General features: G+C 41.3%; 1 protein-coding gene across 50 annotated transcripts in view; it reads left to right on the forward strand.

Annotated features, from left to right (window-relative positions):
- TACC1 (transforming acidic coiled-coil containing protein 1) overlaps positions 1–20,426 on the forward strand; it is a 126,405-nt gene extending 105,979 nt beyond the window's left edge. For 46 of the 50 annotated variants that reach the window (XM_073998638.1, XM_073998644.1, XM_065519079.2 and 43 more), the window contains 7 exons: positions 3,511–3,636; positions 5,816–5,892; positions 7,639–7,682; positions 9,688–9,848; positions 10,692–10,798; positions 13,765–13,885; positions 15,336–20,426. In XM_073998638.1, coding sequence (XP_073854739.1) covers positions 3,511–3,636; positions 5,816–5,892; positions 7,639–7,682; positions 9,688–9,848; positions 10,692–10,798; positions 13,765–13,885; positions 15,336–15,404 — 705 coding nt within the window. In that variant the 3' untranslated portion in view covers positions 15,405–20,426. Of the gene's footprint in view, positions 1–3,510; positions 3,637–5,815; positions 5,893–6,689; positions 6,813–7,638; positions 7,683–9,687; positions 9,849–10,691; positions 10,799–13,764; positions 13,886–15,335 lie in introns of those variants that run through there. The other 4 variants (XM_073998645.1, XM_073998646.1, XM_073998635.1 and 1 more) reach the window with 1 other exon arrangement.
- The last annotated feature ends 1,004 nt before the right edge of the window (positions 20,427–21,430 follow it).

The following is a 21,430-nucleotide window of genomic DNA, read 5'->3' on the forward strand; positions in this document are numbered from 1 at the left end:
TCCACAGCATTTTTCATATAAGAAATTAACTTTTCTTTTTAAGTCTTAAATTTTTTTTTTTTTTTTTTTTTTTTTTTTTTTTTTTTTGAGACGGAGTCTCGCTCTGCCGCCCAGGCTGGAGTGCAGTGGCCGGATCTCAGCTCACTGCAAGCTCCGCCTCCCGGGTTCACGCCATTCTCCTGCCTCAGCCTCCCGAGTAGCTGGGACTACAGGCGCCGCCACCTCGCCCGGCTAGTTTTTTGTATTTTTAAAGTAGAGACGGGGTTTCACCGTGTCAGCCAGGATGGTCTCGATCTCCTGACCTCGTGATCCGCCCGTCTCGGCCTCCCAAAGTGCTGGGATTACAGGCTTGAGCCACCGCGCCCGGCCAAGTCTTAAATTTTTTAAAAGGTGAGTTCATTTGACTTTTTCGGGCATGTCTCTGTTAGAGTACGGCAGGGGCTGGTACTGCTCGGTTGTGATCGAGGACAAATGAGCACAGTCAGCACACTGCCACAGATTAGAGGTGCGAATTCTCCTGCTGCGAGGACACAGCCACGGGAATCTGTGGCATCTGTGCTCACTGTAAATTTGCAACCAGGAGTACATTGAGTTCTGTTGTCTACTGGTCTTCATTGGTCCTCAATTGTGAACGTTTTGAGGGACTGGGAGAAGCATTGGCAAACATGAAATGAAGCCCTTTTGGAAGGATATGATTGATTGATTGATTTAGCATCTTCATTAAAGACATACTAGATGGCCCAGGCCTAAAAGAGACCTTCTGGCCAATTCTCTGTGATGGTAGGTTCTATAACAAGCTTGTCCAGCTTGCTTAATTTTGTTGTTGTTGTTGTTGTTCTGATTGGTTTTGTTTTAGGCTTTTAGCAGCCTGAAGCCATGGTTTTTAGTTTCTGTCTCTAGTGATAAGCGGAAAAGAGGGATGAGGAAGGGGCTTTACTGCCCCAACCAGAAACAGAAACTAAACCCATGACTGCATTCTCTTCCTTGGACACCCCTGTGAGATGTTCTGCACTTTTTGAGAAGCAACCTAAAGGACTAAGGAATATAAAAAGTTAAATCCTAGGAGACTGGAAAAGATGGCTAAAGTAGGCAAGGGCATACATTCCTGCCCTTATACCTGTGAGAATTGTTGCATTTTGAGTAGTGAGGCTTATAAATGTGGCCAGGCAGAGAGGAGAGTGACTGGGGAGAGCCGGCAGGCTAAAGAGCTCACTCACCTGGAGACATCAAACACCATCTAAGGTTTGATCTCCCACCTCCTGCTCAGGATGCTGCCTCTTCTGGACCCCACATGTGTTAGCATTGAGTTGTTAAGCAGACAGACTGAATTCTTTTACCCCCTTAACAAATGAATGAGATGCTGAACTCTGTAATAGACGTTGATGTTTTCCTGGCTATGAAGATTTTTAGGGGGCTTATTTCCCAAATTCTCACGAACCTGGTAGCCATGGAAAGCACCGAGCGTCTGTTTCCTAAAGTTGACTCAACCTCATGGCTTAAACTAAGAACTCACAAGAGACTGACCCATGAAATGTTATTAATTTAGAATCAGAAGTGTAACAGTGAGGTGAATCAAGTCTCAACCTGACCTCCTGTATTACCTCCCTTTAAGCAAGTAACAGTTTCTTGGTAAGAAACAAGGCACAGGAAGTTAATGAGATGATTCAGATGTCCAGGTGTGTATCAGCTATCTGCTGCTGTATAACACATTACTCCAACACTTAAAGCAAGTGTTTATTATCTCATTGTTTCTGTGGGTCAGGAATCTTGGGCAGCTTTGCTGGGTGCTTCTGACTCAGGGTCTATTGCAGGCTGCAGTCAAGGTGTTGACCCAGGCTGCAGTCATATCCAGGCTTGACTTTTAGGGAGGATCTGGGAGGATCTGCTTCCAAGCTCACTCACGTGGTTGTTAGCTAGTCTTGGGTCCCCACTGGCTGTCGGCAGAGACATCGGCTCCTTGCCACATGGGCCTTTCCCTGTAGCTTCTCAAAACATAGAAGTCAGTTTGTTCAGAACCTAACCTCAGAAGTGATATCCATGACATTTGCCATATTCTAACGAGTCACTAGGTCCAGCCTACACTTGAAGAGATTATAGAGGGAGAGCATTAGTACTGGAGGTAGGGGTTATTGGGGGGCATTTTAGAGGCTGCCCACTGCAAGTGCCTTCTGGTTCTAGTGGTAGATCTATCCCAAAAGAGAAAAGAGAGGTTTTGTGGGGACCTTGGACTTCTGTTGGCATGGTGGGCTGCCCTCCCCCAAATGCTGCTGGAACATGGGCACTGCCGGCTTGTGGCTTTTGTATTTTGCTTTTCTGTGGCTTGAGACAGGTTTCTGTTTTGGGCCCATGGCTGAGATCTGTGAAGCCGCATGCTAAAATTCTGTTTCTGAGCATTTTCTAGAGAGAGGGTAAAACTATATAATGACTCTGAAAAATTTAAAAGCCACTGGTCTACGTTCACCTTGGACTTGCTGTTTAGTGTTGATTCACACAAGATGTAACTGATTGATTATAATCAATAACTAATTGATTAGTTATCCCACATTTAAGATTAAGATTATTCCAGGTCATTTTGGCATTTTGGATGTTCCCAAAGTATTAGATGACTCGTTTATATAAAAAGTTTACTTCCATAGGTGGGAGGAATAGCTGCCAAAAACGTCTTTTAGGAAGGAAAATAGTAGTACAAAGTCCGTGTTCTCATGAAAAAAAAAAGTTTGCCAGTGTTTTGCTGTGGAACCTGAGTTTATGACAGAAGCGAGCAAGCACCTCAGAGAGTGAAGTGCTGCCAGAAGGGAGTGGAAGGCTTAGTAGCAAGGAGGAATCAACGCACAGGCACTGACCTTGACTTAAGTATGGCCGTTTTGCATATGGGCAAACGTGGCACACACCCAGCAGGCGGGGTTATCGCAGGAGGTCTCCGCAGAGCAGTGGAAGTTCAGGATGATCCTGAATCATCCGGGTGAAAGGGTGGGGGTGAGAGTTCAAAGAGTTCAAATATTTTTGCTATTTCTGCCTCCTTAGGCCTGAAAGTTAGTATTTTAGAAACATTTCCATCTGCAGTGGCTAAATAAAAATACATACAAAGCATCGATATGTAACAGGAGCAGCTGTCACTTGTTTTTGTTTTTTCTTTTTTAAAAAAAGAAAATTCCATTTACATGGAGCTTATCTCCAGAAACTTAATCATGGGTGTGTTTCTGTGTCATCCATGTGGTTCTTTGGTGGCTGACCACTATTAATAAGCACACTTTCTCCCTTTTAGATCAGACTAAAATTTCTCTAGGTTATCTTTTCAACAGAAGCTAAGACCACTCTGAGAGTCATTATAACAGTTTTTCTTTAGTTAGTTCCATAATTAGATTTGATTTGCTCCCCCCTGCCCACTGACTTTTCTTTAAACATGGTTTTAAAGGGTGTGATCAATTTAATAATGAGGAAGTTGTTGAAGGATGTCTGGGGTTAAGAAGCTGAAAGCTGATGTATTCAGTGTAATCCCTTTCCCCACAGGGGCTGCTGGAGTCCTCTGCAGAGAAGGCTGTTGTGTCAGTGTCCTGTGGAGGTGAGAGCCCCCTGGATGGGATCTGCCTCAGCGAATCAGACAAGACAGCCGTGCTCACCTTAATAAGAGAAGAGGTAAAAGCTCTCCTATTTGGTCTGCTTATCACTCCATTTCTTTGTAAGGCCCATGTACCAGCAGGTAGATTGCATCTCTGCTGGCTCAAGTTATCCCAGGCTGGAAGTTCTTATTACCTGCAGCTTGTTTAGGTCATAAAAAGGGCCCCCTATGGCAATGGTGCTGGAGTCCTGACATTCTGGTCTCCAGGGTAAAATGTTGACAATCTGAAATATTCTTAAGAATTTTGTACCCTTCTTTATCTTTCAGTCCTGACATTTAAAATATCTAATTTTGCCAGCTTTGCTCACATGTGTAACAAAATCAGTGCTTTTATTTTACGGAGGATATATGCTCATGCCTAAACATTTGTAATTTTTTTGCAGTAATACACAGTTGTTTCCTACTTTCATTCATTCTTTAAACAGTTCAACTCTCCGATTCCTGTATTGTGTTTCTTTAACAGCCTTTGTTCAAAATAGAACACTGCTAGGCCTTTCCTGGTTATCTGAAAAATATGAAAGACAATGTTGTGTACCATTGATCAGTTACCCACCCTCTCCTGTCCTATTTCTATGCTGTATTTTGTGTGTTTGGTTTGTGTGTTTCTTGACAATTCCACCTGTTCTTAAAGGACTGTGTGGCAATTTTATTTTTGTAGTTTTTAGTTATATAGTTTTTTTTAGTTTTAATTTTTATAGTATGCTGAAAGTGGTTAAGCACCTCAGCTGTAGGTCTTTTACAGCTTTATAACATAGCATCAAGTTGGTAATGAGGGATGTCAGCTAGTCCTGTTCTCAAAACTTGGGAGCAGTGGTAAGAAGACCCACCAAAATCTTTTTTTTTTTTTTTTGAGACAAAATCGTGGCACAGTAGCTCACACCTGTAATCTCAGCGCTTTGGGAGGCCAAGGCAGACAGATCACCTGAGTTCGGGAATTCGAGACTAGACTGACCAATATGGAGAAACCCTGTCTCTACTAAAAAAAATATGAAATTAGCTGGGCGTGGTAGTACATGCCTGTAATCCCAGCTACTCGGGAGGCTGAGGCAGGAGAATCGCTTGAACCCGGGAGACAGGGGTTGCGGTGAGCCGAGATTGCGCCATTGCACTCCAACCTGGGCAACAAGAGCGAAACTCCATATCAGAAAAATAAAAATAAAATAAAAGACAAGATCTCACTCTGTCACCCGGGTTGGAGTACAGTGGCACTATTATAGCTCATTGCATCCTCGAACTCCTAGGGTCAAGCGATCCTCCTGCCTCAGCCGCCTGAGTAGCTGGGATTGCAAGCGTGCGCCACTGTGCCTGGCCAAAATCTTGTAAATGAGAAAAATGACTTGATCTTTTTCCTGGGAGTTAAACTATGAGATCACCACCTAATGGATCAAAGTAAAGAGATGCCTGATTACCTGAAGCACACAGGATGCATCCTTCTATGTTCTTGAGATCCTAATAAATATAACGAAACTACCAGTTAGGAAGAGAGAGGCACGGCCAGGGAAGTACAGTAAGTGGAGCGCCATGGCTGCCCGTGCAAGCCCTGCCCAGGGCAAATGGAGTTTGAGGCAATTAATTTAGAGTATTTCCTTCCAGTTAGCAAGAGCATCCCAAATATGAGCCTAGGTTCCAGGCTAACTAGCAAGACTCTACCGATGGTGACGGATGCTATAGCTAGATGTAGCCAGCTCATCTGAGCCGCCTCCTTCTGACTCCGTTTTTATGAAGCTGTCAAAAATCTCTATAGAATGATAATGTGTTGCTCATGCCAACTTCCAATGCTCTGATTTTGTGGCAGTTTCATTCTCTGGTGGCCTGGCATCAACTGCGATTACATGGCCTTAGAGTGAGTACCTGCCAGTCAGATGGCTCTGTTCTTGGTGTCTGTCCCAGTCAGGGCCTGGCCCTGCAGGGCTGAGAGCTAGACCCTGGACCAAGGTAAAGTTCACAGACGCTGTAAATACCACTTGGAATTTCTGGGAGATGTTCTACTCATCTTTATTCCCGTGTTTACATCCCAGCATCCTGTGTGGCTTAGAGTACACTTTTCCAAATGTTTACAAACATGAAATATTGAGGTTTATATTTCTAATATAGATTGAGTATCTTGGTTTAGACGTGGTTGTGTGCTATTTCAGTTCCCAGTCTCAAATGCAAATTGTAATAGATTGGGTAAAACTAAGCTTTATTATACTTTAGATAATCACTAAAGAGATTGAAGCAAATGAATGGAAGAAGAAATATGAAGAGACCCGGCAAGAAGTTTTGGAGATGAGGTTAGACTGGAGGTTTGGGGAGGGGCTGGATACTTTTATGCACTGTTAGATTTGATACAGATGAAGTGATGACAGTGTTTGCTTGCCACAGAACCAAGTGTTGAGAGCTTGAAGGCTTTGCTGTTTGCATCTTGCTTTGTGATTGAGAATGTTATTTCAGGAGTTACTGCTAACCAGTTATTATATTCAAATACTGTTGTTTATCTTGTGTTGTCCAGAGCATAACATGTAAACAGAACCCACATAATTCTTATCTTCTTAGAAGAACTGACAGAAATTTGTATCAAAATAACCATTTAGAATACAGAAAAATAAGACTTATCCAATGATAGAGACATTGGAATTCATAATACTATCTTTTTTTTTTTTTTTTTTTTTTTTTTTTTTTGAGGCAGGGCCTCACTCTGTCATCCAGGCTGGAGTGCAGTGGTGTGATCATGGCTCACTGCAGCCTCAACCTCTTGGAATCAACTGATCCTCTCACCTCTGCCTCCCAAGTAGCTGGGACCACAGGCATGCACCACCATGCCTGTGTAATTTTTTTTTAGAGATGAGGTCTCACTCTGTTGCCCAGGCTGGTTTCTAACTCCTGAGCTCAAGCAATGCACCTGCCTCAGCCTCCCAAAGTGCTGGGATTACAGGCATGAGCCACGGCACCTGGTCCGTAATATTTTTAAAAAATTAATTATGCATGAGAGTTTCAAATTACGTAACCACCAAATAGATGGTAGAAAGCTTGTTAACAAGAAACAAAATTGACTTGAAATTAAAATCTTTTTATTTTTCCTCACTTTTAGAAAAGAGAGTTATGAGCCATGAAATGACTAAAGATGAAATCAAAGTAGAGAAGAAAAAAAGGCATAAATAATTCACACACTGTGTGGTCAACACTTGAATGATTAAAAAACATTTTAAATATATCCCTCTGATTTGTTGCTCTTGTATTATTTGTCTTTTAAGCATTTCCTGGGTGTAAGGCCCTTTGCTGGGCTTGATGGAAAGGAAGGGACATTCCTGCTCTGAGAGAGTGGTAGCCATACATAATAACCAACTTGGATATGACGTCAAAAGTAATGGGGGCACCACTATGGAGGGCAGGGGAGGACGTGATGTGGCTCACAGAGCACCCAGCACTGGACTGGGTCAGAAGGACATTGTCACTCTTCACTAGAAGAAAGGTTAACCCAAGAGGATGATCTTTAAAGTCTTCGAATAAGTGAAATACTTTTGGAATTAGGTCACAAAATAAAACTTGTAACTGAATCAGAGGTAGTGTCTGAAAGGGTGGATTGAGGTCAGGAAAGCCTAAGGTCAGATCGCATCTCTCAGGAAGAGCCCAGAAGAATATCTTTAACTTAGTTTGTAAAAGATTGACTCGTCTAAGCAAAATGAATCTATTTCCTTGCGGTATTCAAATAGGTGCAAAGAGAAAGGGAAGGCAGTTGTTTCTATAAGTAAAATGTAAGTTTGACTAAACATAAAATCTTAACAAGATTTTTTGATCTTAAATCTTCTGTTAAAATCTTAACAGAAGATTTTTTTCTCAACCTTTTTTGAACCTTAAGAAACCTTATATAATGTAAAAAAAGAGAGAGAGAGAGAGATAACAAGAGCCCCAAAGCAGATAAATGGATTACATAAATTGGTGGTATACGTTAATGTGCTTAATTGTTTGGGGCAGCATTTCTCCAACTTTCATTGTCTGAAAATCCTCCTCTGGTAATAAGTTCTTTTTTTCTCATTTAGGAAAATTGTAGCTGAATATGAAAAGACTATTGCTCAAATGATTGGTAAGGAGAACATTTTGTTTTTCGAGGGTATGAGCCATAGGATCTGTCTTAGTCTGTTCAGCCTGGTATAACAAAATACTGTAAGCTAGGTAGCTTATAAACAACAAACATTTTTCATAGCTCTGGAGACAGGAAAGTTCAAGGTGCCCACAGATGAGATGTCTGGGGAGGGCCCATTCCTCATAGAAGGGGCTGGCTAGCTCTCTGGGGTCTCTTTTATAAGGACACTAATCCTGACATGATCGCCTCCCAAATTCCCTTCCATGCCCACTCTCACCCTGAACATGCTCACACACTGGGAATTAGGTTTCAATACATAATTCCCAGGGGTAGCATAAACCATAGCCGGATGCCTGGATGGTTTTCAGACCATGTCACAAACTTTTATTTGTCTGTCACTTAGATACAGTTGTCTCATTATTCGTGGGAGGTATGTTCTGTAAAGTTGCTGCAAACACTGAATTAGTGAATACTAAACACTGCTCCTGGCCAGGCGTGGTGGCTCACACCTGTAATCCCAGCACTTTGGGAGGCCGAGATGGGTGGATCACCTGAGGTTGAGAGTTCAAAACCAGCCTGACCAACATGGAGAAACCCCATCTCTACTAATAATACAAAATTAGCTGGACGTGGTGGCGCATGCCTGTAATCCCAGCTACTCGGGAGGCTGAGGCAGGAGAATCACTTGAACCTGGGAGGCTGAGGTTGTGGTGAGCAGAGATCGTGCCATTGCCCTCCAGCCTGGGCAACAAGAGCAAAACTCCATGTCAAAAAATAAGTAAATAAACACTGCTCCTAGGGGAAAGACAGAGTTAGATTCCTGCATCTGGCCACAACATTTTCATTGACTGATCGGTATATAACCTTGTCTTATGTGTGTTCCTGTTTAAAGGCACCTTATTTAATATATATGGTTGATTCATTAACATTGAGGTCACAGTGGGCGGCACTTTGGCTCATATCTGAACACAGCTTCTGTTTTGTATGTATTTTAAGGAGCCTCACTGTCTTCTTGTGCTTAGTATCACTAGACAGCACTGTAGCACTGCCCTTGGAGGCCACTCAGAACAGTGAGGTCTCCAGCAAAAGAACACAAATGCAACAAACGTGGCCCAAATAGACCACAAGAAGAACACTTGTTTATGGAATGAATCAAGAAGGCAGAGTATTGCTTTGTTCACTGTCAGCTGAGAGCGTGCATATCAGGTGACTAATGCATTTTTGCCACTCTGCACACATCCACAAATGACTATTGTAAGTCCAGGAGGATAGATTTGAGGATGACAAATTTTAGCAAGTAGGCGAATTGGGAAATATGTACTTGGTGAATAATGAGGGTCAACTGTAGTTAGGTTCATTTTAGAGGATGGCAGGCCTTGAATTCTGTGACTGTTGGTGGCCTGGTCACATCACTAACACCTGCTGGGAGCATCCTGTATTTTGGTGCAGGGTTCTTACTCTAGTGCAGGTTGTAATTTCTCTGCATCAGACCCAGTGGTGCCTTTACAAAACAACAAGATTGAGCCTCCTGCATTGAATTTAGAGTCTCTTCTCATCCGTATCGTAAGGATCGACTCCCTAAACCAAAATCAGGCCTTTCTCCACTAAATTACCGAAATGATACTTTCTACTGTCCACATCACCTAATACCTTCCCAGCTCCGGGCCTTACCACAGCTGTTCTTCTCTATAGAATATTCTCCTCCCAGGTAGCTGTATGGTTCACACCCTCGTTTCTGTCCGGTCTCTGCTCAAATCTCTCCTCTGAGAGCGGGTACTTTCTGTACAGTAACAGCCCCCTCCTCACCCCCATTCCCCCTTACCCTGCCTTGTTTTTTCCCCATCGCTTGTCACCACGCATCTCCCCCAACTAGAATGTAAGCCGTGAGAGCAGGAACTTGGTCACATCCCTGGCTGTATCCCTATCACCGAGAACACTGCTTGGCTTCTAGGGAGTCTCTATTTGTTGAATAAATATGTCGTTCGTTTTGACTTGTGATTCCCAGAAGATGAACAAAGGACAAGTATGACCTCTCAGAAAAGCTTCCAGCAACTGACCATGGAGAAGGAACAGGCCCTGGCCGACCTTAACTCTGTGGAAAGGTCCCTTTCTGATCTCTTCAGGAGATATGAGAACCTGAAAGGTGTTCTGGAAGGGTTCAAGAAGGTAGAGTGTTTTTTCCCTCTGTTCCGGGTGTATTTCCAATAGTGTATTTCGTTGGTAACTGGTCATCAAATACATATGCCAGAGGTTGTGGGTATCCTTCTAAATAGGAGCTCAGGACCTACTGGCCTTGTATCCTCTATTCCAGTGAAGCTGGATTTTTCCACATTTTTCCTCCTTTGGTTGTTCAGGCATCTGGCCCAATGGGTGGCCATGTCTTGGCCATTCCTCTCCTGTGTCAAGCCAATAAACCCCAGGCTGTGGCGTAGACTGCAAGAACTATTAATTGAACCCTCAGACCTCAGGTGAATTCTAGAAATGTTCTTTCTGATAATTCACCATTTCAGTTTTAGTAAAAGGGATTAGAAGGAATTCCATGTCACTGAAAACTTCAAGCTGCATATTCTAGAAGAATTAACTATAATATTTCAAATTTAGATATAAATGGGCCTGTTGATTTAATTTAGCTTTACCATATCAACCAGACACAATTATAGCAAGGAAATGTCTTTATTTTCATATTAAAATAAAAATGAAACTGGCCAGTTTATCAAATATGGAAGTCAAATTGCCATTCAGTTTTGAATAACTGCCTTCCTAAAGTAGGCATATTGGTATAACTGACCCTTACTGTATGATACTGAAAATTAACACATGAAGACATTATGTAGAATTTCCTCAATGAGAATTACATGTGGCTATTTCAAATTACTGCGGAGTATGAATAAAAGGCAGATATCTGAGTTAATTCGATTTTTCCATTCTTTAAAAAATGAAAACTCTGATACATGGTAGATTAGAAGAAACAAAATGACCTGTTTAGTTTCAATTTTTGCTTTGGAACAGAATGAAGAAGCCTTGAAGAAATGTGCTCAGGATTACTTAGCCAGAGTTAAACAAGAGGAGCAGCGATACCAGGCCCTGAAAATCCACGCAGAAGAAAAACTGGACAAGTAAGAACTTGTAAATTTTGAATTTCACTCTTCATGATGTTGTGGGAAAATTGACAGAGGAAAAAAAAATTCACTGTTTTGCAACTCCAGGTTGTATTTGTATGTGTTTATTTCACTTTTTAAACCCCTTTCCCATTGTTAAAACGTTAAAAAGTAAGAAAAGGTATATCTGCTCCTGCCTCCTTCCACTGGGTTCCGATCTTTCTCTATGCCAGGTAATCACTGTTGTTAGTTTCTGTTTTTTCTTCCTATTAAAATTTTTTTCTCCTTTTTTATATGATTATAGCATACTTCGCTGTTTTTGCTTAGCAATATAATTTTGAGAATCTTTCCCTTTCAGTGCAAGAAGAGCTTCCTCTTTTTTTTTTCTAATGGTATTCCATTGTTGGAATGTATCATTTATTTAACAGTCCCCTCCTGTTAGCCATTAAAGTTAATTCAAATGTCTTGCTGCCACAGACAGTGCTGTAGTAAGTGACCTGGTAGGTGATCGTTTTGCATGCCTGTGAGTTATCTTTATGATCTGTATGTTAGAAAAGGAATTGCTAGGCCAAAGCATATATGAATTTATAATTGTAAGTGTTGTTAGATTGGCCCCATTAGACTTTTATCATTTTATAGCCTTATATAATACATGAGAGCATCTCTCTTTTTTCTGCAGCTATGCCAACAGATCAACGTTTTTATTTTCTGCAAATCAAATAGGTGAAAATGATATTTCAACATAGGTATTTGTTTTTGGCAAGCAACAGAGCATTCAATTATTTATTTATTTATTTTATTTTTATTTTTTTGAGACGGAGTTTCGCCCTGTCACCCAGGCTGGAGTGGAGCAGTGTGATCTAGGCTCACTGCAACCTCCGTCTCCCGGGTTCAAGCAATTCTGCCTCAGCCTCCCAAGTAGCTGGGATAACAGGCACACGCCACCACACCCAGCTAATTTTTTGTATTTTTAGTAGAGACAGGGTTTCACCATGTTGGCCAGGCTGGTGTGGAACTCCTGACCTCAAGTGATCCGCCTGCCTCAGCTTCCCAAAGTGCTGGGATTACAGGTGTGAGCCACTGCGCCCAGCCCCAGAGCATTTATTTTAATGTAATTTTGATTTGCATTTATCTTATGAATGAAATTGAATATATTTCAGCATTTATTAATATATTTGCTTTACTATGAATTACTCTATTCTTTGCCCATTTTCCTATTGTCAGTTTATATATTTTATATATTAGGGACACCAGCCCTTTGTGATAAGAATTTTGAATAATTTTTCAAGTTTATCATTTGTCTTTTGCCTCTGCCTGTGGTGTTTTTTGATATTCAGAAATTTACTTTTATGTGCTGAAATGTATTAGTCATTTCTTTTACAGCATCTGGATTCCTTGTCATAGTAACAAGTATCTTCCCCATGCTGGATAGAAAATATTCTACCATGTTTTACTTACACATTTTGGCTTAGTTTTTTTAATCCTTAAATCTAATGCATTTGGAGTTTATCCTGGGGAGTGTTATCCAACTTGATTTTTTGTATTTTTTGGGACAGAGTCTCACTCTGTCACCCATGCTGGAGTGCAGTGGCACAATGTCAGCTCACTGCAACCTCCACCTCCTGGGTTCAAGCGATTCTTCTGCTTCAGCCTTCCGAGGAGCTGGAATTGCAGGCACCTGCCACCATGCCCAGCTAATTTTTGTATTTTTAGTAGAGACGGGGTTTTGCCATGTTGGGCAGGCTGGTCTCGAACTTCTGACCTCAAGTGATCCACCTGCCTTGGTCTCCCCAAGTGCTGGGGTTACAGGCATGAACCACTGCACCTGGCCTCCAACTTGACTTTTTAACTAAAAGGTAATACATACTTCTACATTTTGATGCCTAAATTTCTATTTGTAGAAACAGAAGTTCCCCTGCCCCCTTCCCACTCCCATAGTACTGTATTAGGTTTCTTGTGTATTCTTCTCCATAGGTTATACAGATCCCTCTATGTATTATACATAGGTTTATTGTATATCCCTCTAGTCTTTTCTTTGTGTCTGTATAAATACTATGATTTTGAACTATAAAAAATATTTACAATATTGGAATCACATTAGACAAATTTCCTTTTTCCCTCAATAGCATATCATGGCCATTTTTTCATGTCAGAACATACAGCTGAATCTCATTCTTTTTATTAGGTCGTGGAACTCTAGCGTTTCTTTATTGATGGGCACTTAGTTACAAACTTTCTTCCATTGAAGGTAACACTACAGCGAACATCCTGTGCACTCATCATTGTGCCAGGTGGAAGTATTTCTGTGAATACATAACTGAAAGTGGGATTGCTGCGTCGGAGGGCGTGTACGCTTTAAGTTGTCCTGGTGACTACTGCATTGCCTGCCACAGGGCAGCGCCAGTTTCCAACCGCCCATTGGCACATGAGCCTGCCTGTCTCCTTGTATCTTGGCCCACACAGGACTATCCTTGTTAATTTTTGCCAATTCAATCAATTTTCAAAGCTTATCATTTTAATTTACATGCCTCTGATCACTAATGAGGCTTTAGCATCCTTTCATCAGTTTACTGGCTGTTCATCAACTGACATTTATGGTTTTTAAGAATGTCTTTCACTTCTCATTAATAAACTCATTCCCTGTAGGCCTGTGTCTCACAGATGTCAGTGGTTAGTATCCCGACTCTAGCTGTGATTGTCTCCGAAATTATCCAGTCCGCTTTTGTACTGGGCTATAAAAAAAAAAAAATCTAAGACTGTTGTAGAAACCATTTGCTGTGAGATACAAATTTTGAAGTTGTAAATTGAATTTTTATAAATTAAAATGGGATTATTTAGGTCACCGATTTTTGTGTTTTCTTTTATCATGCAGTCAATTCTTTGGGGGCTGTGCCTCCCAGATGTCAGTGGTTAGTATCCTGGCTTTGACTAGTGGCTAATCATGTGCTTTTTGTCTCTTTATTCCACCCAAACACCATAAACAGAGCCAATGAGGAGATTGCGCAGGTTCGAACAAAGGCAAAGGCTGAGAGTGCAGCTCTCCATGCTGGACTCCGGAAAGAGCAGATGAAGGTGGAGTCCCTGGAAAGGGCCCTACAGCAGAAGGTACAGAAAGGGGCCTGATCTGGGTGGCCACAGAGACGTTTGGTTTTCCTCCTCAGCAGTGACTCGCTTATGACAGATCTGGGTGAAAGAGGCCTTGGCTTTCTGCTCAGACACTTCAGTCCATCTCCTTTCTGAACTGATCCAGGTGGAAACAAGTCAAACCATTAAATTTACAAGCACATCATGCGGAAATCATCCGTAGGCAGGGTGCAGAGAGGAAGTTGCATTTTAACTGAAGTTCAGAACACCTTCCTAGTTGGGGTCTTGAGACTGCCTTTCTTTCTTTCTTTTTGTTTTTATGCAATATATTAATATGAAGCCATCTCTCCCTTCATTGCTTTAGATCAGTGGTTTGCAGTTGGGGGCAGTTTTGCCCTCCAGGGGGTGTTAGGTGTTAGGTAATGTGTGGAGATATATTTGTTTGGTTGTCACCACTGGGAGATGCTATTGGTATAAAGTGCAGGAGGCCAGGGATGCTGTTAAACATCCTGCAATGCACAGGACAGCCCCTGACAACACACTTATCCATCCTAAAACATCAGCAGTGCTGCTTTGAGAAACTGCTATAGATCAGTGAAAACCAGGACTAGCAACAATCCCTGTTTCTCACTAAGCAATTTTTAGCTTTCCATTTTTATATGTCTCCGGTGTATTTTCCTTACTGCGTTTCCAATTATGTACTCATACCTGTGCCATCCATTCATCAAGAGCAGGAGTTTTTATCACAGGGTCTGATAACCCCTAGAATGGTGCTCTGTAGGAGATTCAGACTCCAGCATCCCTGGAGATGCTAATGGATTGAGTGAGACCCAGATACTTATGTTTTTGACAAGTACCCCAGATAATTCCTCTGATAACAAGAGAATTGAGGAACTAAGAGATTCATGGACGAGTTTCAGAGGGTTGGTGACTGTCTTCACCCTTTACTCAATTTAAGCATGATTTTATGAGTACATTGTTTTTGAGATGTGTAGCCTTTTTTTCTTTAAAGCATCTCTGATGTAGAAAAGTTAAAAATCACTGAATTGGGGCCGGGCGCGGTGGCTCAAGCCTGTAATCCCAGCACTTTGGGAGGCCGAGACGGGCGGATCAGGAGGTCAGGAGATCGAGACCATCCTGGCTAACACGGTGAAACCCCGTCTCTACTAAAAAATACAAAAAAACTAGCCGGGCGAGGTGGCGGGCGCCTGTAGTCCCAGCTACTTGGGAGGCTGAGGCAGGAGAATGGCGGGAACCCGGGAGGCGGAGCTTGCAGTGAGCTGAGATCCGGCCACAGCACTCCAGCCTGGGCGACAGAGCGAGACTCTGTCTCAAAAAAAAAAAAAAAAAAAAAAATCACTGAATTGGGATGTCTAGGGTAGGGTATATCCAGACTTGGGACTAGTTAACTCTATTTGCCTTTATTTCAGAATACAAAGTGGCCTGCGTAATTGTGTCTTTTGTCTTTCAGAACCAAGAAATTGAAGAACTGACAAAAATCTGTGATGAGCTGATTGCAAAGCTGGGAAAGGCTGACTGAGACTCCCCCTGTTAGCTCAACAGATCTGCATTTGGCTGCTTCTCTTGTGACCACAATTATCTTGCCTTATCCAGGAATAATCGCCCCTTTGCAGAGAAAAAAAAAAAAACTTAAAAAAAGCACATGTCTACTGCTGCCTGTCCCGCTTTGCTGCCAATGCAACAGCCCTGGAAGAAACCCTAGAGGGTTGCGTAGTCTAGAAAGGAGTGTGACCTGACAGTGCCGGAGCCTTCCAGTTCCCCATATGAAGGTTCCATTAGGCTGCTGAGTTTGGGTTTGTGATTTCTTTATGTTTAGTTTGTTTTAAAGTCATCTTTACTTTCCCAAATGTGTTAAAATTTGTAGCTCCTCTTTGGGGTCTTCTACACCACCTGTCTGATTTTTTTTTGTGTGATCTATTTAATCTTTTAATTTTTTAATATCAGTGGTTTTATTTAAGGAGACAATTTGGCCTATTGTTACTTCCAGTTTATAATCAAGAAGGGGCTCTGGGTCCCCTTTTATTAAACACACTCTCACACACATACATGTATATTTATAGATGCTGCTACTCTTTTCCCTGAAGCATAGTCAAGTAAGAACTTGTCTGCAGAAGGACATATTTCCTTCGATGTGAGACCCTATTTTGAAATAGAGTCCTGACTCAGAACACCAACTTAAGAATTTGGGGGATTAAAGATATGAAGACCACAGTCTTGGGTTTTCATGTCTGCAGAAGACTATTTGCCATGACATTTTGTTGCCCTGGTATTTGGACACTCCTCAGCTTTAATGGGTGTGGCCCCTTTAGGGTTAGTCCTCAGACTGATGGTAGTGTCTGCTTTCTGCATGAACGGCAATATGGGAGGCCCTCCAAGCTAGGGTTTGGCAAATCTGCCCTAGAGTCATTTACTCTCCTCTGCCTCCATTTGTTGATACAAAATCAACATTTAGTCTTCATTATCTTTTTTTTTTTTTTTTTTGAGACAGAGTTTTGATCTATTTTAAATATGTGAAGAAAATCTACTTGTAAAAGGCTCAGATCTTAATTAAAAGGTAGCACCGTTACCAATTATAAGGCAAAGAAGTGTTTTTTTCCCATTGTTCTTCAGATGTTGAAAAGAAAGCAAAAATTAACCTAAGACAGAATTTTTAACAAAATGAGCAGTAAAAGTCACGTGAACCACTCCAAAAATCAGTGCATTTTGCATATTTTTAAACAAAGACAGCTTGAATACTGAGAAGAGGAGTGCAAGGAGAAGGTCTGTACTAACAAAGCCAAATTCCCCAAGCTCTTACTGGACTCAGTTCGGAGTGGTGGGCCATTAACCCCAACATGGAATTTTTCCATATAAATCTCAATGAATTCACTTTCATTTGAATAGGCAAACCCAAATCCATGCAAGTGTTTTAAAGCACTCTCCTGTCTTAATCTTACACCCTGAAAGTCTTCATGGTGATATGCACTATATTCAGTATATATATGTTTTCCTATTTCTCTTGTAAAACTATTGCATGATCCAACTTCAGCAATGAATTGTGCCTAGTGGAGAACCTCTATAGATCTTAAAAAATGAATTTTTCTTTAGCAGTGTGTTACTCACATGGGTGCAATCTTTAGCCCCAGGGAGGTCAATAATGTCTTTTAAAGCCAGAAGTCACATTTTACCAATATGCATTTATCATAATTGGTGCTTAGGCTGTATTTTCAAGCCTATTGTCTTAACATTTTGTATAAAAAAGAACAACAGAAATTATCTGTCGTTTGAGAAGTGGCTTGACAATCATTTGAGCTTTGAAAGCAGTCGCTTGTGGTGGAATATGAATGCTGTCCTAGTGGTCATAGTACCAAGGGCATGTGTCTCCCCTTGGTCTAACTGATTTCCTCTTTAGTCCTCTACTGCTAAAGAAGTTAATTTTGCATTTTGCAGAAACGTTGATTGCTAAATCTTTTTGCTGCTGTGTTTTGGTGTTTTCATGTTTACTTGTTTTATATTGATCTGTTTTAAGTATGAAAGGCTTATAGTGGCCTCCACTGTAAATCTATAGTCATCTTTTTAAGCTTATTGTGTTTAAGAAAGTAGCTATGTGATAAACAGAGGTAACGGCAGTCCTTCCCTAGCACACTGGTGGAAGAGACCCCTTAAGAACCTGACCCCAGTGAATGAAGCTGATGCACAGGGAGACAGGGAGCACCAGAGTACCCTCGTTAAGTGATACTTGCCCTGGCCTCTTAGCCATGACCATTACAAGGAAATATCCCCCATTCTAACTTAACAGATGCCGCTTCTCCAAAGAGAATTAAAATGTAGTTTGTACAGATCAAGAGAATATACTGGGCAGAATGAAGTATGTTTGTTTATTTTTCTTTAAAATAAAAAAGGGTTTTGGAACTCCGGAGAGTAAGAATATAGTATAGAGTTTGCCTCAACACGTGTGAGGGCCAAATAACATGCTAGCTAGGCAATAATAAACCCTGTTACAGAAGAGAAAAAAAGGCCGGGCACAGTGGCTTATTCCCGTAATCCCAACACTGCGGAAGGCCGAGGCAGGAGGTTCGCCTGAGGCCAGGAGTGTGAGACCTACCTAGGCAACATGGTGAAACCTTGTCTCTACCAAAAATATAAAAATTAGCTGGGCGTGGTGGCACGTGCCTGTGGTCCCAGCTACTTGGGAGGCTGAGGTGGGAGGATCACTTGAGCATGGGAGGTCAAGGCTGCAGTGAGCCATGATCATGCCACTGCACTCCATCTTGGGTGACAGCAAGATCTTGTCTCAAAAAAACAACAAGAAAAAAAAAAACGAAAAAACAAACCAGAAGTGAAAAAGGAAAGTAGAAGGCAGCTGTTGGCCTAGATGGTGGTTTGGGAATATTAGGTGATCCTGTTGAGATTCTGGATCCAGAGCAATTTCTTTAGCTTTTGACTTTGCCAAAGTGTAGATAGCCTTTATCCAGCAGTATTTTAATTGGGGAATGCAACGTGAGGCCGACTGAACAATTTCCCCCGTGGCTGCCCGGATAGTCACAGTCAAGGTTAGAGGAGTCTCCTTCCAGCCAGTGACCTACCCAAACCTTTTGTTCTATAAAACTGCTCTGGAAATACCGGGAAGCCCAGTTTCTCACGTGGTTTCTAGCTTCTTCGACTCAGCCCAAATTAGGAAGTACAGAAGCACATGATGTTGAAAAACCTAGGATTTGGCAGCCTTCCAGAATGGTATGGAATCTGAGGGAAGATTTATGTTTCGTTTTGGAGGACAGCTCAAGTTGAATTTTCTTTCTAGCCAGTTACCCTTTCAACCTACCCATACTTTGTACAGCTCTCACACAAATACTTAGATATTTATTAGACAGCCCTGAATTCGTTCTAATTATAAACAGGGAGAGTAAACCACCCCCAAATGTTCCTGGGCTGGGTAAAAGCAGCTGGAGTGAAGCACTCCTTTTCCATAAAGGTAACAAAGGGTTCAGTGGTTACTCTAAGCTCAAAAGGGTTTTTTAAGAGCAAGCATTGGTTAAGTCTGTGTATACTGATTGGAAGTGATTCAGCACATTCTTTTTTAGTGGAGTAAAATTTCTGAAGCCCCCTTTTAACTTCCTTTTGGTTTTTCATTATAACTGGTAGCCATCTCATGAACTGTCTCTGACTGTTGTCTCTGCCGTCATATGATTGTGAGCTTGCTCTCTGACTTGCATTTCTGACTTTATCCTGTTGTTGGGAAGATAGAAACTAGGTTTTGAAAGATTACATGATTCAAGTGAGGGATTTTAAAGTAAAGATGTGTATATTCTGAAGAATCCAAAAGATAACAGATTATTATTATTTGCTTATGAAAGAACAATATAGTCTGGGAATCCCAGAATGTCAAGCCAAAGGTCTAAGAAGTCTTATCTTCTTCAAATATTTTAATAAAGAAGTATTTCAAGGAGATATCTGCCCAGAAAGGTTTGACTGGCCTCCAGATTCCAGTTATTTTTAAAAAGCAATTTACCACTAAATCCTTGAGTCTCCATAGAGTAACAGTAAAGAAACTAATATAACGGACTCTCCTCTCAAAGGATCTCCTCTGGAAGAGAGTATCAGCGGCAGCATTCTCCAGGGAAGACCCATCCCCTAGTGCCAGAGCTTGCATCCTGGAGACTAAAGATTGCACTTTTCGTAGTTTTTCGTCCAAATGCAATCCCATTTCTGTGCCTCTTAGCATGCAGTTAGATTTGGACAAACAAGATTCCTAAGGAATGACTTTATTAACTATAATATGGTTACAGCTATTATATAAATATATATATTCTGGTTATAGTTCTAATATGGAGATGTTGCGTGCAATGCTGGCCTGTGGCAGTCTGTGTAATGCTTTAACTTGTATGGAGGAGGCCAGACTCAGAGCTGAGATGTGGCCTGAACCTTCCCTGTATCGATCCTTTAATTTAGAACTCTCAAGATGCCACTTTCTCCCCCTCTGCCTTTTAGTGGTATCTGAAATACACTCAAAACAGAAATTTCCTGGTCACATCATTAACTGCTAATTCTATATTTATAAAGAATTTTCAGATGGACATATACAAATCTGAACTCAAACCATCCCCAGTCCAGATACAGGGCAGCGTGTAGGTGACCACACCAGAGCCTCAGCCTTGGTCCTTCTCAGCCATCGGGATAGGAACCAGGCATTTCTTTTAAATCTCAGAGGTAGCAGTAAACTTTTCAGTATTGCTGTTAGCAAGTGTGTGTTTGCCAATAGATATCCATTATACTAATGTGCCAAGTAAATGTTCATTGCACATCTGCTTCCACTGTGTCCCCACGGGTGCCATGAAGTGTGTGAGGAACCCCTCATCTGGAGGGATGAGCGCTGCATTGACTACTGCTATCAGGATTGTGTTGTGTGGAATATTCATCTACATAAATTTTATATGCACAGTAATTTCCCTTTTTATATGTCAAGTAACTATTTGTAAAAGTTATACTCACAAATTATTATAATGATTACTAATATATTTTTTCCATGTTTCATTGCCTGAATAAAAACTGTTTACCACTGTTAGATTTGGGAGTGTGTGTGTGTGTGTGGTGTTGGTACTTTTCCTGGTTATAAGTTATCCCTGAATGTGAAAATTTGTGGCAGCCCTGCTTTTATGAGCCCCATATTTCAACCTAAAAATAGGAAAGATCACATTTTCTCTACACTCATTTTATGCATGTGGTTGGGTGTGTAACTAAAAACAAAACAAACTTTGGAATTCGGATACTGCCATGTAGATGTCGTGCCTTTGCATCTGTGCAAACAAAGTTTTTAGCTGGGTGCTTCTTGGTTTTGCTTAGAGACTGGTTGTCTGCCCTGGCATTTTTCAAGTCACCCCAAGCTTTCTGACTCGAAGGACCTGGGGTAAGGCAGAACTATGTAAATAGTGCAGAGCAAAGAGTTGCTGTGTTTTGTTTCTTCTAGGTTCAATGCAGTACCAGGAATAACTTTTTAAATACTAGCTAAGCCAGCTGTCCGCTTTAAAGGGATAGGAGATGGGGCAGGAAATTTTGTGGGTTGTGTTACAGGAAAAGACAAATTAAGAGGATAGTTAAGGCTTCGTTTTACAACTAGCTGGAGATCCACTTAGGAAAATCAGAGAACTATCACTTTTCGTGCTGTTTGCCACATCTTCAGACAGTGTAGCCTCTACAGTCCTCAAAAGGCATATTTCTCACTCCTGCGCTTCTGAATCACCAGGAGAGAATCTTCTAAAAGTCTGTGATGGAGATTGCCATTTGCAGAATGTGAAACACAGTAGAAATCTGTTTCTGAGAATTACTGAGAAGAATAAGGTGGAAATTAACCTTGCTACTCTCTTACAGAATTGTATTCTTAGATAATTTAAGACCACCAATGTTTTTCATAGTTTTACAAATAGGGGATCATGGGGCCTGCTTCATGGAATTTGTTACAGATGAAAATGAATATATGTGAACTTGGTCATGACACAAAATGACTTTCTTGCTGTGGCCAATGGTGAAAGCATGAAAATCCCGGATCTAGCCAACTGAAGTCCTTTCACA

Source organism: Macaca fascicularis, chromosome 8, assembly GCF_037993035.2.
Source record: "Macaca fascicularis isolate 582-1 chromosome 8, T2T-MFA8v1.1".
Lineage (NCBI taxonomy): Eukaryota > Metazoa > Chordata > Mammalia > Primates > Cercopithecidae > Macaca > Macaca fascicularis.